Source organism: Setaria italica, chromosome IX (genome assembly GCF_000263155.2).
Source record: "Setaria italica strain Yugu1 chromosome IX, Setaria_italica_v2.0, whole genome shotgun sequence".
Classification (NCBI taxonomy): domain Eukaryota; kingdom Viridiplantae; phylum Streptophyta; class Magnoliopsida; order Poales; family Poaceae; genus Setaria; species Setaria italica.
The window spans coordinates 14,087,743-14,100,460 of NC_028458.1; the positions used below are offsets into that span (position 1 = coordinate 14,087,743).

Genomic DNA, 12,718 nt, shown 5'->3' on the forward strand with positions numbered 1-12,718 from the left:
TGTCACCATCCTCAAGTTTCCTGTATAAAAAAAAGAATTAGAGAAACCAATCACAGTCAAATACACAAACTTGAACCATAAGTCATTAACAGTGAAAGTATTTTAATTTGCTCAACATGAAAATAGGAAGTTAGAATATGGCATTCACACATTTATGTCCCCTCGAGCTTTAACACATTTTTTGCGTTCTGTTTTTCTTTTCCTTCTGATTTTAGTTGATTCGAGGTGATTGTTTGGCTGATAAACTTTATAGATAAAGTAATTCTAAGTAGGGATGGATCCAACTTTACGGATAATAAGAGAGATATGCAGTGGCGGATCCAGGACATGGGTTGCCCAGGCTGCAGCCTGAGTCCATGGTCTGAAAATCAACAAAGGTCTAAGCAACATTATGCAAAAATTAAGGACGAGAAACACTTAAGCTCCTAATAAGCTAGGATCAGCCCTCCTCCCAGCCATTTCCTGAGTCCGCCCCTAGAGAGATATGAGAAACAAAACTAGACAACTTGTTCTTTATGTGTGTGCAGGCGCCATGTGGGCGTTGTGGAAAATAAGAAATGACCTGGTGTTCAACAACAAGATCGTCATGTCGCCCATGTTGGTGTCTCACATAATGTTGTCATTCTTAACGCAATGAAAGCCTCTCATCAAGAGCAAGGATTTGAAGAAGATGGAGTCGGTGATCAACAAGCTAGCTAGAGCCTGTTTTATCAAGTTCCATGATATTTGTAGATGTATTTTGGGTGTAGTTTTTTATCCAAAACATTTTCTGGGCCTCCTAGTTTAGTTCTTGTTGTGGATGTAGAGGTAGAATCCAGTAGAGAGTGTTGTTCTTTTGTCTGGCACTGGGTGAATTAGTATGGACCAGCATCTAACCGTTTGTAATCCTACTTGATAAGCTTTCAATAAAGCTAGGCATTGCCTTCGGTCTTAAAAAAAGCAAGAGTGAATTTAGGGTTGGAACAAGGTGGTTCATCTTCCCCTTTCTCCTCCTCTCTTCTCCCGTTCTCTTCTTCTTCCTCTTTCTCCTTCTTCCTCTTTACCCATGCCTGAAAATTGTAGGGGGCCTTTGGGGAGGCCCCATGGGCTGAGGGGGGGGGGCAACTAACCCCCCACACTGGATCCACCCTCTGATTCTAGGGGAGAATTGAATTATGAGAAATTAATTTTTTTCAACTCCCAAATTTTTAATTAGTTTTAGAGAACCACATCACATAATGAGCATAGATTCACACTCTCTAAAAAGACTATTTGGCATAGTCATTAGCAAGCTCGCCGTTCCTAGTTATTTAACCACGAATAGCCCCGGTTATAATGGTCGTTCCATCAAACTCCAAACCTAGTTCTGAACAACTCATGTTGCTTTAGTGACGACGATCTGCCCCTTCCACTTAGATCCAACAAAAGCTGGTGTTTATCTCATCAAGATACGCAATGGTCGATGGCTTTGTAAAACATCACACCATTTTGGTGTGATGAGATGTAGCCGTACAACCTTTGGTGATGATGTTCTATCCCTGGTGTGCTTGGAGAGAACGTTGTTGCATTTGCCGGCGAGGTAATTCGTTACATGTAGATGTAGGCAAATAAAAACACTAATCACCAATGTATTTCACTCTAAACAGACTGATATGTTACTATTACGAGAATTTCATTTGTCAACCTCCAATCATTTTGGAGCCTTAAGAGTGATTTTTATGATGCTGCATACTTTATATAGTTGCTCAACCAAGACTATATAGATTTAAAAATGTTGATAATGATATTAACGTAATAAACCATGTACGATAAAAATTCTGAAGTCTATTTGGTTCAAGAAAGTTTTTTAAACCATGTACAATATTATCAAGGAGAATTTCCATATTTGGCACCGAGAAAACTTATAATCCCTTATTTGCCATCGTTGTGTCTTGACATATTGACATGTGGGACCCCCAACACAGTCATTGACAGTAGCATATAAGAGATTTCGAGTTTAACCGATTCCTAAAATCAATTCTTCATTTTGTAGAACTGTTGCATAACGCAATAGAAAGTTTTGTTACTATCGGTTTCTTGTTATAATTTGATTATATTTTTAGCATAGCAATGCACACGCACTTTGCTATTCACAACTAATTTGATATAGTCAACAAAAGATATAGCATAGAAAAGTGAAAAAAGTGAAGTCGGATAAAATCATGAATCATATATTCATTTTATTTGCTATGGCATAGCATCGGGCTAAAGCACAAAAATGGACTAAATCTGCACATTGCCCTGAAAGGGCGTTTCTATAAACATTGGGTTAATAACTTAATATAGCAAGATGGTATGGTTGGAATAGACATAAAAATGGGACAAATTAACTTTTTTTTTGCGGGTAGGGATAAATTAATTAACTTTAGAAGTGAGCAATAAGGACTCATTTTAAATTCCAGAGATACTTGTTTTTTTATGGATAGAGTAACCTCTATTAGCTGTCTTACACCATGTCGTAGATTAAGGTCAATATGTTTAGAACTTTATATCCAACAGCCACTAGCAGACCCCCATGTGTTACTGCGGTCAGCAATTTTTTCTTTTTATTATAAACAATATCGCTATCTATACTTCTATATCTATAATATCTATATAATCTAAAGATCGAAAACGATTGAAAACGTTTCTCATCCAAATCGGACCCATCTTATTCCTCACGCGGGATCTAACTGTCGTGCATTTAGTGGAGAAGATAGGGTGTAGACCTATGAAAATCGCGAGTTAGAAAATATTTGTGCCAAAAACGCTATTATTTTCTCACCGGGCGACTTTCTACCCGCCCGCCCTACCCGCCGCGCCTAACTTTTTTTCTTCCCCCAATCGTTGCCGGCTTCCCCTGCCCGCCGCGACTGCCAGTGCTTGCCCTCCCGCTGTCACGGCCAAGGGTAGCGCTAGCCGCCAGCAACGCCCTACCCCACGCTCCGCCTCCCGCGTCCCCGCCCACAGAGCCCTCCCGTTACCCCGGGCGCCTCGCTACCCGCACTCGCCCTCGCGCTCCCTCGGGGCCATGGTCGAGGTTGGGGCCATCGTCGTCTTCCTACGGCGTGAGGGAGAAGATAGGCCATCGTCGTCTTCCTACGGCGGCGGCGGCGCCAGGTCCACCTTCAGCTCCCTGTCGCCCCTTCCCACGGCGTCCACGGCGCCGCAAGCCTATTCTCCGCTTCCCCTGCCCCCGACTGTCGCGGTGCCCGCGCCTCCTCGCCGCAGCGCCACCCCATCCCCGCCCCCGGCGCCGCCCGCGCTTCTCCCGCTCCCCCACCCGCAGTGCCTTCTTGTCGCTGCACAGGAACACACCGCGCCGGTTGGCCACCAGGATGCCCCCGCGGGCCGTGGCACGCTCCCCCGAGGCTGCCGGGCGCCCTCGGCGGCGAGATGATGGTGGGGCCCGTCGAGCGCAACATGAAGGCCGCGGAGGGGCTCGCTGCAGGCGCCGTGCAGGTTGCCGAAGGGTTTGTCGCGGAGCTGGAACCCATCGACGGGGACAAGCAACGGCCGGTGGCGCGGGCCTCCTCTGCACACCTCCAGCCGAGAGTCTCCGTGCTCTACGCCTCTACTGCCTGGTCCTCTGCCTACTGCAGAGGAATTGTGTCAGCGACATTTGGATTCATCCATTCAAACCCACTTGTTGTATGCAATTCTCAGCTGGAAAGCGAGATCTCAAGTTAAGGAAAGATGTACATAAATCTCGAGATCTATCCTGGAATGTGAACAATGCACTAAAATTTTCTATTAGAAGCACCCAATTATCCATGACAACCTGCGATTGGACTTCATGATTGCTCAGATAAGTTTAAAGTTTTTGCCAGTTTCAGTGCAAGTGCAATTTGCTTGCTTGTGTATTAATATGTTCTTTCTCTGCATTCATCAAATTATGGTGTTATTGTGTATTAGTGTGGTGGATCACTGTAAATATGCTTCCATGTCTCCACACACAACAGCAGGAAGTCAGTTCTGGCTGCTGGCGTTTTGGAGCTCCCGCCGGCGGTGATGATCATATATGGAAGGGCAGCACTAACAATCAAAATGGAACATGCAGGAGGCGGCAATGGACCTGCGGGAGTTTGGCTGCTTGAGGATCCATCAGAATACGAGCTTTTTCTCCACTAATATTGTTCAGAAAGCATGAGTGGTCGGGACATGAAATTGCTTGATAACTTCACATTATGCTCGTATTCAGGAGAACTGTCTCCTTCAATTCCCATCAGAGCTCCGAAATGCATTTTTTCCTCATTAAATGTTTGATTACATGATTGATGATTCATTAAAGTTGTGCATCTCTCTCAAGTTGCCTGATGGAGGAACCTTGCTGGAATTAGCACCAACAGCAGCAGCATGCAGAAACCGTTAGACCTTTCTCTGTACCTTTTTTTTATAATTTCAATTATGCCATTATTTCATTTCCAGGGGTTTCTCATAAACAATTGGTGATCACAGGAAAAGTCTACTCCTATGGCAGGTCTGTTTCAAAAGAGTTTCTGAAGCTTTCGTTTCATCTGTTGTGACCTATAGGTGATTTGCAGCATAGTTGGAGTTTACCTTCAGAGGAAAGTGTCACCGGGTTTCGGTTATCCAATCGTTATCTCGGAGGATGCAAATATGTTAATTAGAATGATGACAAACTTCTCCTGAGTTACACTGGTTAGACCGTTGAAGTCCGGGTTCGAAGGCTGGTACAAACTTCTTAAGGGCAGAATCAGTAGGAGTTGAGTTATTTTTAATTAGAATGATGGGCGGAATGGCATATGTTAATTAGGAAGCAAATATATTAATTACTTACCTATAGGCTGGATCCACTGTCGGAGCAATGAGTTCCTAATTTTAAACTGAATAACTCTTATTTAAATTATAGATCTAGATGGAGCTGTTAGCTACTGCATTGTTCTAAGGCTATATAATGGGTTTGGTTCTTGCTCAATTATAGATGAATGTAAAATTTAGTTATTAAGCAACTTGTTATTGTATCAAAAATTACACACGTGAGATGATTGATTGAATGGGTAATCAGTTTTGTGACAGCTCATCAATGTATATTTTGTAATATTCTTATATTTCTGTGTATTTTTTAGAAGAAGAATATGATAACAGCCATTGCTCATGGTGATACAGTAAGTGAATCTGAATTAAACAAGTTTTGATCTAAATGCTTGTCTATTCTGTTTTTTCATTCTTCTCAGTTAGTTGGTGACTCTAAAGATAGCATTTGAGTTTAATTCTGCTTCTGCAACATGTTTTTGCGTCCAGTGCCATTACTCGCCCACATCTTGTTTGAACAGATCGATTGTTTGTTTTTAGGATCTTGTCATCATTCATGTGTTTCCTTTCAAAATTGATCTCTTTGTGGTGGATTTATTATCATCTTTTGTAGTTGTTTTTGTATGAACGTGAAACCATGGCATTGCGCTCTTGTAAACTATTGCACCAAGAAAACTAAATATGTGAGACATTGTGGTTTTTAGTACCAGCAACAAATCTCTGGTTACAATTATACTTAATAAGTTTTAGTTTAATAAAAAGAAATTGGTACTACTATACATGTTATACATGTTCTGTGAATAAACATCAAGTGTTCGATAATATATTTTTTTTCTGAAAACACGTGCGTGCCACGTGAACTTTATTAGTTATCAGAAACTCTTTAAATAAATCCAACATTTTCGTAGAAATCATAAAAAACATTTTCGTAGAAACCAAAAACGATTCGGATAATCGCAAACCAACCTATGTATACGGAGACCCACACCACTAGATACGATCAAATCAACTTTCTCCTCGACGCTTCGACCACCTTTTCGCAAATCTCCGTCGCCGCCGCCATGGGCGACTACGGCAACGCGATGATGCGGAACCCGGACGCCGGCGTGCAGTCTCGTACGAAGGGACCGAACCGCGCCAACACCCTCCAACTCAAGCTCGTAAGCCGCCTCCTCCCCCGCCCATAAACCCTAACCTTGCCCTTTTCGCCTCTTCCGTTTGATTCGATTCGGTCTGAGATTTGGTTTCATTGCAGATAGGGCAGGGCCACCCGACGGGGCTCACGTCGAACCTGCTGAAGCTGTTCGAGCCGCGGCCACCTCCGGAGTACAAGCCGCCCATCGAGAAGCCCAAGTTGCCGGCTTATACTGGTAATTCACCGTCCGGGTTCCCCTGGCTCGATTGTTTCAGGGAGAAATGCTGGTCTGATGTTGTTTATTCGTTGCAGGGATTGCACAGTTTGTGTCGCAGTTTGCAGAGCCTGGGGATCCCGAGTATGCGCATCCTTTCACCAAGGGCGAGACTAGGGTACGCATTCGGCCATTGTGATTGCAATTTTTGTGCTAAATTTTGGGGTGCCAGCATTTTAGTGTGGTTTCTTTGAGGTCATTGTCAATAGTATATGCTTATGATGATATTACATGTTATAATGCTAGAATGATTTCTCTTTTGGCTGCATCATTAGGTTTTTGAGGAGGTTGATGCTGTGTAGTCAGAATTTAGTTGCATTCTTTATGTTAATCTGTCTAGAGCAAGAGAATGCCTAATGAGCATGGAGCAGGTAGTGGTACAGGTCTTGATGTGCCTTGTTGGTGAGATTGCTCCAGTGAAAATGAGCCATTCAAATGTTTCCATTTTGAGAAGGCATCTTTGCACTTTATTCAAACAACTACCTTGTCAATTTCGGGTCCTTTTATAAATGTGAAACAAAAATGTTGCACTTTGTGAATGGTACATCAACTAGGTAACATGTGCCCGTACTTTATACGATTTCTTGTATTATATTTGTGAATTTCTGTACAGTTCTCCTGTTATATCACTGGTTTGAGTAATATATGTTGCTGCGTACAGGCTGCAAAGAAAGCAAGAATCCGCCAGCTTAAGCTTGAAGAAGGTGCAGCAAAAGTTGCTGAAGAGCTTCAGAAGTGTAAGCTCTTCCTCAGGGCACACAGCCCTTTTGTTTCAGATAATAGATAACAGCTATAGTACTGCGATCACTATGATAAGTTGTTATTTTTTACACCTTTGCAGATGACCCACAGAGTGACCCCAATGCCACTGGAGATCCATACAAAACACTCTTTGTTGCAAGACTTGTAAGTAGATATGGCACACCATTCATGCAACTTTCATTCTTCTGAAACCAGCACTGTTTTGCACCATATTGCTCAAGGCTCATTGACCTTGCTTAACTTTTGCAGAATTATGAGACATCAGAGCATAGGATTAAAAAGGAGTTTGAAGCTTATGGGCCTATTAAAAGGGTAAGTATATGTGGTGAATCCTAATGCAGGTGAAGTTATTCCTCTCTGTTAAGGTTCAATTATTCTAGTCGTTGACAATCATTGGTGGGCACTGAAAAAATAGTAGTCAATTAGACGTCGCTTCACTATGCTTATATAATTCTCTCATAGTTCTCATAACAAGATGCTATAAGGATTTCTATCTTTTATGATGTTGCTCACACCACAGAGAATTAAGAATCTTCCTTGCTTAAGAATTTCTAAAATCAGCTGTTGTTGGTTATTTATATTGTTTTCGTGCTTTTTTTTAAAAAAGAACTGCCTTCTAGTATATTTCTCTAAGAAAAAAATGCAGAGCTGCTCTATGTGGAACTTTTCTTTTGGCAAAATGGTATTGATAAGAAACAATATGCTCTGATGTGATCCATGTGGGAGGACATATGATACATTTGTACCTCGATGGCATTTATACGCACGACTCAGTTGAAAGGGTCAGATTTTGATACATTTTCTTTTTAATGGAACCTAGCTACTAAGCTAGATTTTGATATACCCGGATGGACCAATATTGAAGTGGTTATATTTACTATTTAAGTTTAGGTGATTGTCTCTGGTGTTAACTAATTAGTCCCATGCACTGGATCTTTGGTTAGAAATTTTAATTTGCACAATTATTAGTACAAAAATGCGAGCGCCAGAAGATTTTACTGGGAGAACACCCAAAGGTAATTTTGTATGCAGCTGTGTTGGGTCTTCTCTGTTCTAGTATCTTTATTTCTGGTGAGATATTTCTCAAGGAACAGTGGAAGTCATTCTTCTGTCAAAGGCAGCAAGGTCGAGTTAATTTTTTACTAGGTTTTCCCATTGCACAAACATGCATATCCCACTCAAGCAAACAAGCTTGAAGAATGGTGACAATGACACAAGTAAAGCATATATCATATTTATTTCTTAAAGCAGCTTATCTGCAGGCAGGGTGTTAATTCATGCGTAGGTCTGATGGTGAGTACAATGTTTATAGTTAATTCATATGAACTGTTAAAGCTATTGGTGCTGCAAACTTCTGCTTCTCATGGAGGAAACGACATCAAAATATAACACGAATGGCATCTCCCAACTCCTAGATTTTGATATTCTTCTTTTTTTTCTGTGTGTAAGGAATACCTGCTCATCACTCAATTGCTTTTATTAGTTATTTCCTGTAACTGCTGTTGCTATTTGTTTGTCTTGATCACAAAGGTTGAACAAATTACTGCAATGTGGAGGAGAAACTGGTATAGTATTTAGTATATTGCCATTCACTTTATTTCCTTTAGTTAAGTTCCCTGGTAAGGGGATGGGCAATTTATTTTCCAATATGGACCAATCTGGACTTCGCCTTTTCCTCCGACTGTGTTGATGTTGTACATGATTTCAATCCTCATGTGGAGTGGAAGTTCTACACATGCAAGGTTAGCACGACTAGTTAGGCCTTGTGCCTTTCTGTCGTGCAAGATAGACTTGTAGAATGTTAAGCAGAAATAAACTATTTCAATGACAACTAGTGGCATAGCTTCTTGCTCCCAAGATCAGTACAATTCTCTTTAGAAGTCCCTAATTATGATCTTGGGACATTGCAGGTTCGTCTTGTGACTGACAAGGAAACAAAAAAACCCAGAGGATATGCATTTGTAGAATATGCCCACACCCGGGACATGAAAAGTAAGTCTTTGATAGCAAATGCTCCATGCAGAATACTTATGTGTGCTTGATGTCTCATCATTTTCTCCCTGAATATGGTCGTTGTACCAGATGCATACAAACAAGCAGATGGAAGAAAATTGGACAACAAGAGGCTACTAGCTGATGTGGAGCGTGGAAGAACTGTTCCAAATTGGCGACCCAGGAGACTAGGTGGTGGAGTTGGATCAAGCAGGATCGGTGCTGAAGGTGCTGACCACAAGTGTGCTGCTAGGTAAATTCATTCTGTAGTTGATCGCTTGATAGTCAATGATTTTAGCTATGGTAAGGACAGAGTATAAACAAACCGATTTGGAAACCAGGATAACCTTAACCAACAGCTTCCAACTCAACAGCATGACCCATACCAATACCTGCAAGAACAAAGGCCGCAAAATCAATATCAATATGGGCGGCAGATACATAGAGTTGATTTTCCAATATTTGAAGGGGCCAGGTCACAGGAATGCTTCTTCGGCTTACAATTCAGAGTCCACAACCGTAAATCGAGCACTTTGCCCTAGCTCTTGCTCTTTCCTTCCTTGCAACGGGCTGCCTACTAATATTTACTTACCTCAATGAAAAGAATGGTGCGCTAACTTGAGAACTAGGATTTGCCATTGTACATTTCTGTCTGTTCATTCTCAAATTTTTGATTTATACTAAATGCTTATCGCTCTAAATAGTATTTCACATTTTGTGGTTCATTGAAGCTTGATGCTGTTATTTAGGAATATGTCATGTCTCCTTGTTACTGTTTTGACACCTCAATTTTTTGATTACCAGGGTGCAACAGCTTGTTGGGCAACCCAGATCAGAGGAGCCTAGGAGGGATGATCATCATGCAGATAGGTAAACAGTCAACTTATCATAGAAAATAATGGGACGGATGGCTTACATTGGTGTTTATATCAAGTTTCTTTTCCATATTTCATTTGCTGCAGGAATTTTGAGAAATCTCGGAAAAGAGTGCGGGAAAAGGACCAGGATGAAAGAACCCGTGAGCGTTCGCATGACCGGACGTGTGATCGTGAATCTAGAGAAGGGAGGCACAACTGTAGAGATCATGATAGGACACTGGACAAGAACCAAGGGAGGGACAGGGAAGGAAATCGTGGGCGTGAACGTGATCGCAGCTGTCATGATAAAAGTAAGCACAGGGATCATGGTCGTGACTATGATAGAAGAGGAGAGAGGCAACACAAGCGGACACATAACCACCATCGTGATCGTGGCAGGGACCATGGCAAAGATTATGAGCATGCAGATAACCGAGATGGAGGTCGTCACTTGCATGAGAGGGGTGCATATGGCAACGGTGATCCTAGGCATGAAAGAAATATGGCTGGTTATGGTCAGGATTATGGCTACAATGAGCAGCGCAAAAGTCATGATGCTTATGGTTATGGTCAAGATGGTCTTGGCCAGGAAACTGAGCACTCAGAAGCCACATGAGCATGGGTACGGTACTATCGGGAAGACCCTGGGTCATATCAGCACAGAACCTGGAGCCCCAGAGCAAGGTGAGGCATACGAGAAAGGTGACTACTAATTCCACAGAGCTCTAAGTACAAGAACTGAAGGTATTTTCTTTCGACTCCCTCCTAAATCTGCCTTTTCTATATTGATGCTAACAATGATTTTTGTAAAACATTCACATAAATTTCAGCTGCCCAGTGGATTTCAGGTGTCCTACTGAATGTAGATGTCAACTCCTGCAAGCCTTTTGCGTCTTGTATTCGCTAGTTCCAATGTAAAATCTGTTTTGTTTCAGGCCTGTTTGTTTCCTTGCTTTCTGTTCGCTGTCCCAACTGCAATCATACAAATGCAATATCTGGAAACAATGGATTAAGGGATTCCATGGATTAACAATGTGAACTCGTGTGACGAGACTCGAGCTGGTGTTTTTTACTTTTGGTCTTTGTTTCTACTGGCCACAAACGCTTTATTCGTGTGGCCGAAAAGATTCACCAGAAAGGCTGAGTTACTATTCTGACCCGACTCATCTGCAGTTATAAGCAGCTATCCCAATGTTCTGAAACGAGTAGCCCATGTTCTTCTGAAGTGGCCCATTCTTTCCAGAAGTGGCCGGGAGAGATTAGCTGACTGTCCATTGTTTAGAGCCATGAATCTACCCTTGTGTTGTATTAAAGCTCGAACTTGGATTAGTTGTGGATCCAAGTAAGGTTATAAGATAAAACGTTTAGAATGAAAAAAAGCTTGTAATTGGGGTTATTGTGCTTGTAATGAACCGCTAAAAGGTCTAAATAGCAGCCGCTGTATATACCAGTCTTGCGAGTGTTATAGCTTCCCAAGGAACGCTATATCACTGAGTAAGTTTCAATATGCTAGCATTTTGAATGCTACCTTATAGCAATAGCGTTTACACCCTGCTGTTGCTATTGTGAGACCTACTGCAGAACGCTGTTTCCTGTTTGGCATCTTGGTCTCTGCTACGTATAGTACCGAATCTACATCCTCTTGGCTCTTGTGGCATTCTTACGATCGATGCCCGATCCGTACGAGACGCCGGACTACATGCCGCTGCCACAAGCCGACGAGCATGGGGCTACATACCGGCAGTTGCTTGTATTTGCTCCTGTGTCTGCACTAGGCGCATCCCGTGCCATACTCCCCTCGATAAGTTTATGACACCGAGAGCAGGTCCGCAGCAGGACTATGGTCATGGAGAAATAGAAAACCTAACCATTTTTTTACTTGCCCATGACTTGTGTACAACAACAGTTTGGCCTCTGTTAAGCATGCCCCTCCGGTGCTTTGGTACGGGTACGCGACGCCGGACAGGACTCCTCTGCAGCAATGGGCTGCAGCTTTGAGTCAGTGGATTGCGCTTACGCCCGCCCGCCTACGTGCGGCGTGCGCGGCCACCTTTACGCCAGTTGGTGGGTACGTAGGAGCGGAGCGTATCGGCGCCGGCATCACCAGTGCGTACGCGCCTGCGCGCGGCGTGAATGCCTCAATACCAGTCAGTGCCTGCCGCCGCAGCCCTCCTCCTCGGTCGCTTCAACGGATTGAATGGAGAGAGAGAGAGAGAAGGGGCGCAGGCCGCAGGCGCAGCGATAAAATAGGAAAGGGATGCGGAGGAATGGGCGGGTTCCATGTGGGCTCTTGTTAGATTTGGGCTCCCCAACCGGGGCTCGCCGTCGCCGGCCGCCGCTGCCGCTGCCAGCCTTTCTTGGTCCGAGCAAAGCCAGTAAATGCCCGCACCCCGGCCGGCGTGACCGCCCCGCTGCGGGCCTGCACCTGCGCAGTCACCCGCCCGCGGGATCGCGTGCAAGTCACCCTCCTGTGCTCTCCCCTCCCTCCCTCCCTCCCAACCTGGCCGCCGGCTGCCGCGCTGCTCGATCCATCGGGTGCCTGCCGCCGCTCTGGAACGCCGTGGTCTCGCATGAAAACAGGGCAAAAACATCGTAACCCACGCGTGGGTGACATGCTGAAAGCAGGTTTGGAGTCGGTCTCTGTAGCTGCCAACCGAAGCGTGCCCACTCTTAAAATCTTACAAGTAGTAATGCTGAAGGAAAAGATGTTCTGATGCTACACTTGTGCTCTGATGCTTCCACACCAACAGCTCTCCGCGCTGTTAACCTCTTCAATATTCCCACCGGTACTGTACTTGCCCTGACAGTAATATACTACTCCTGTACTGGCACGGAGAAAAAGTATGCAGGTCAATCTCGTGGGGCCCGCCGCCTTATGCTAACCGATCGTAACCCTAGTTGAAGATTTTGCTCTGAGATGACGTG

General features: G+C 43.6%; 1 protein-coding gene across 2 annotated transcripts; it reads left to right on the plus strand.

Annotated features, from left to right (window-relative positions):
- The first annotated feature begins 5,751 nt into the window (after window positions 1-5,751).
- LOC101782811 (U1 small nuclear ribonucleoprotein 70 kDa) lies at window positions 5,752-10,950 on the plus strand. 2 transcript variants are annotated; one of them, XM_022823051.1, is made up of 11 exons: window positions 5,752-5,933; window positions 6,029-6,143; window positions 6,221-6,300; window positions 6,844-6,919; window positions 7,024-7,088; window positions 7,194-7,256; window positions 8,855-8,936; window positions 9,027-9,189; window positions 9,741-9,806; window positions 9,899-10,537; window positions 10,729-10,950. In XM_022823051.1, exons 1-10 carry the CDS (start codon window positions 5,835-5,837, stop codon window positions 10,407-10,409), a joined length of 1,320 nt encoding a protein of 439 aa, XP_022678786.1. In that variant the 5' UTR covers window positions 5,752-5,834; the 3' UTR covers window positions 10,410-10,537; window positions 10,729-10,950. The 2 variants fall into 2 exon arrangements, with proteins under 2 accessions (XP_022678786.1, XP_022678785.1); XM_022823050.1 differs by having other exon boundaries at window positions 5,758-5,933; window positions 10,624-10,950.
- Window positions 10,951-12,718: the final 1,768 nt, after the last annotated feature.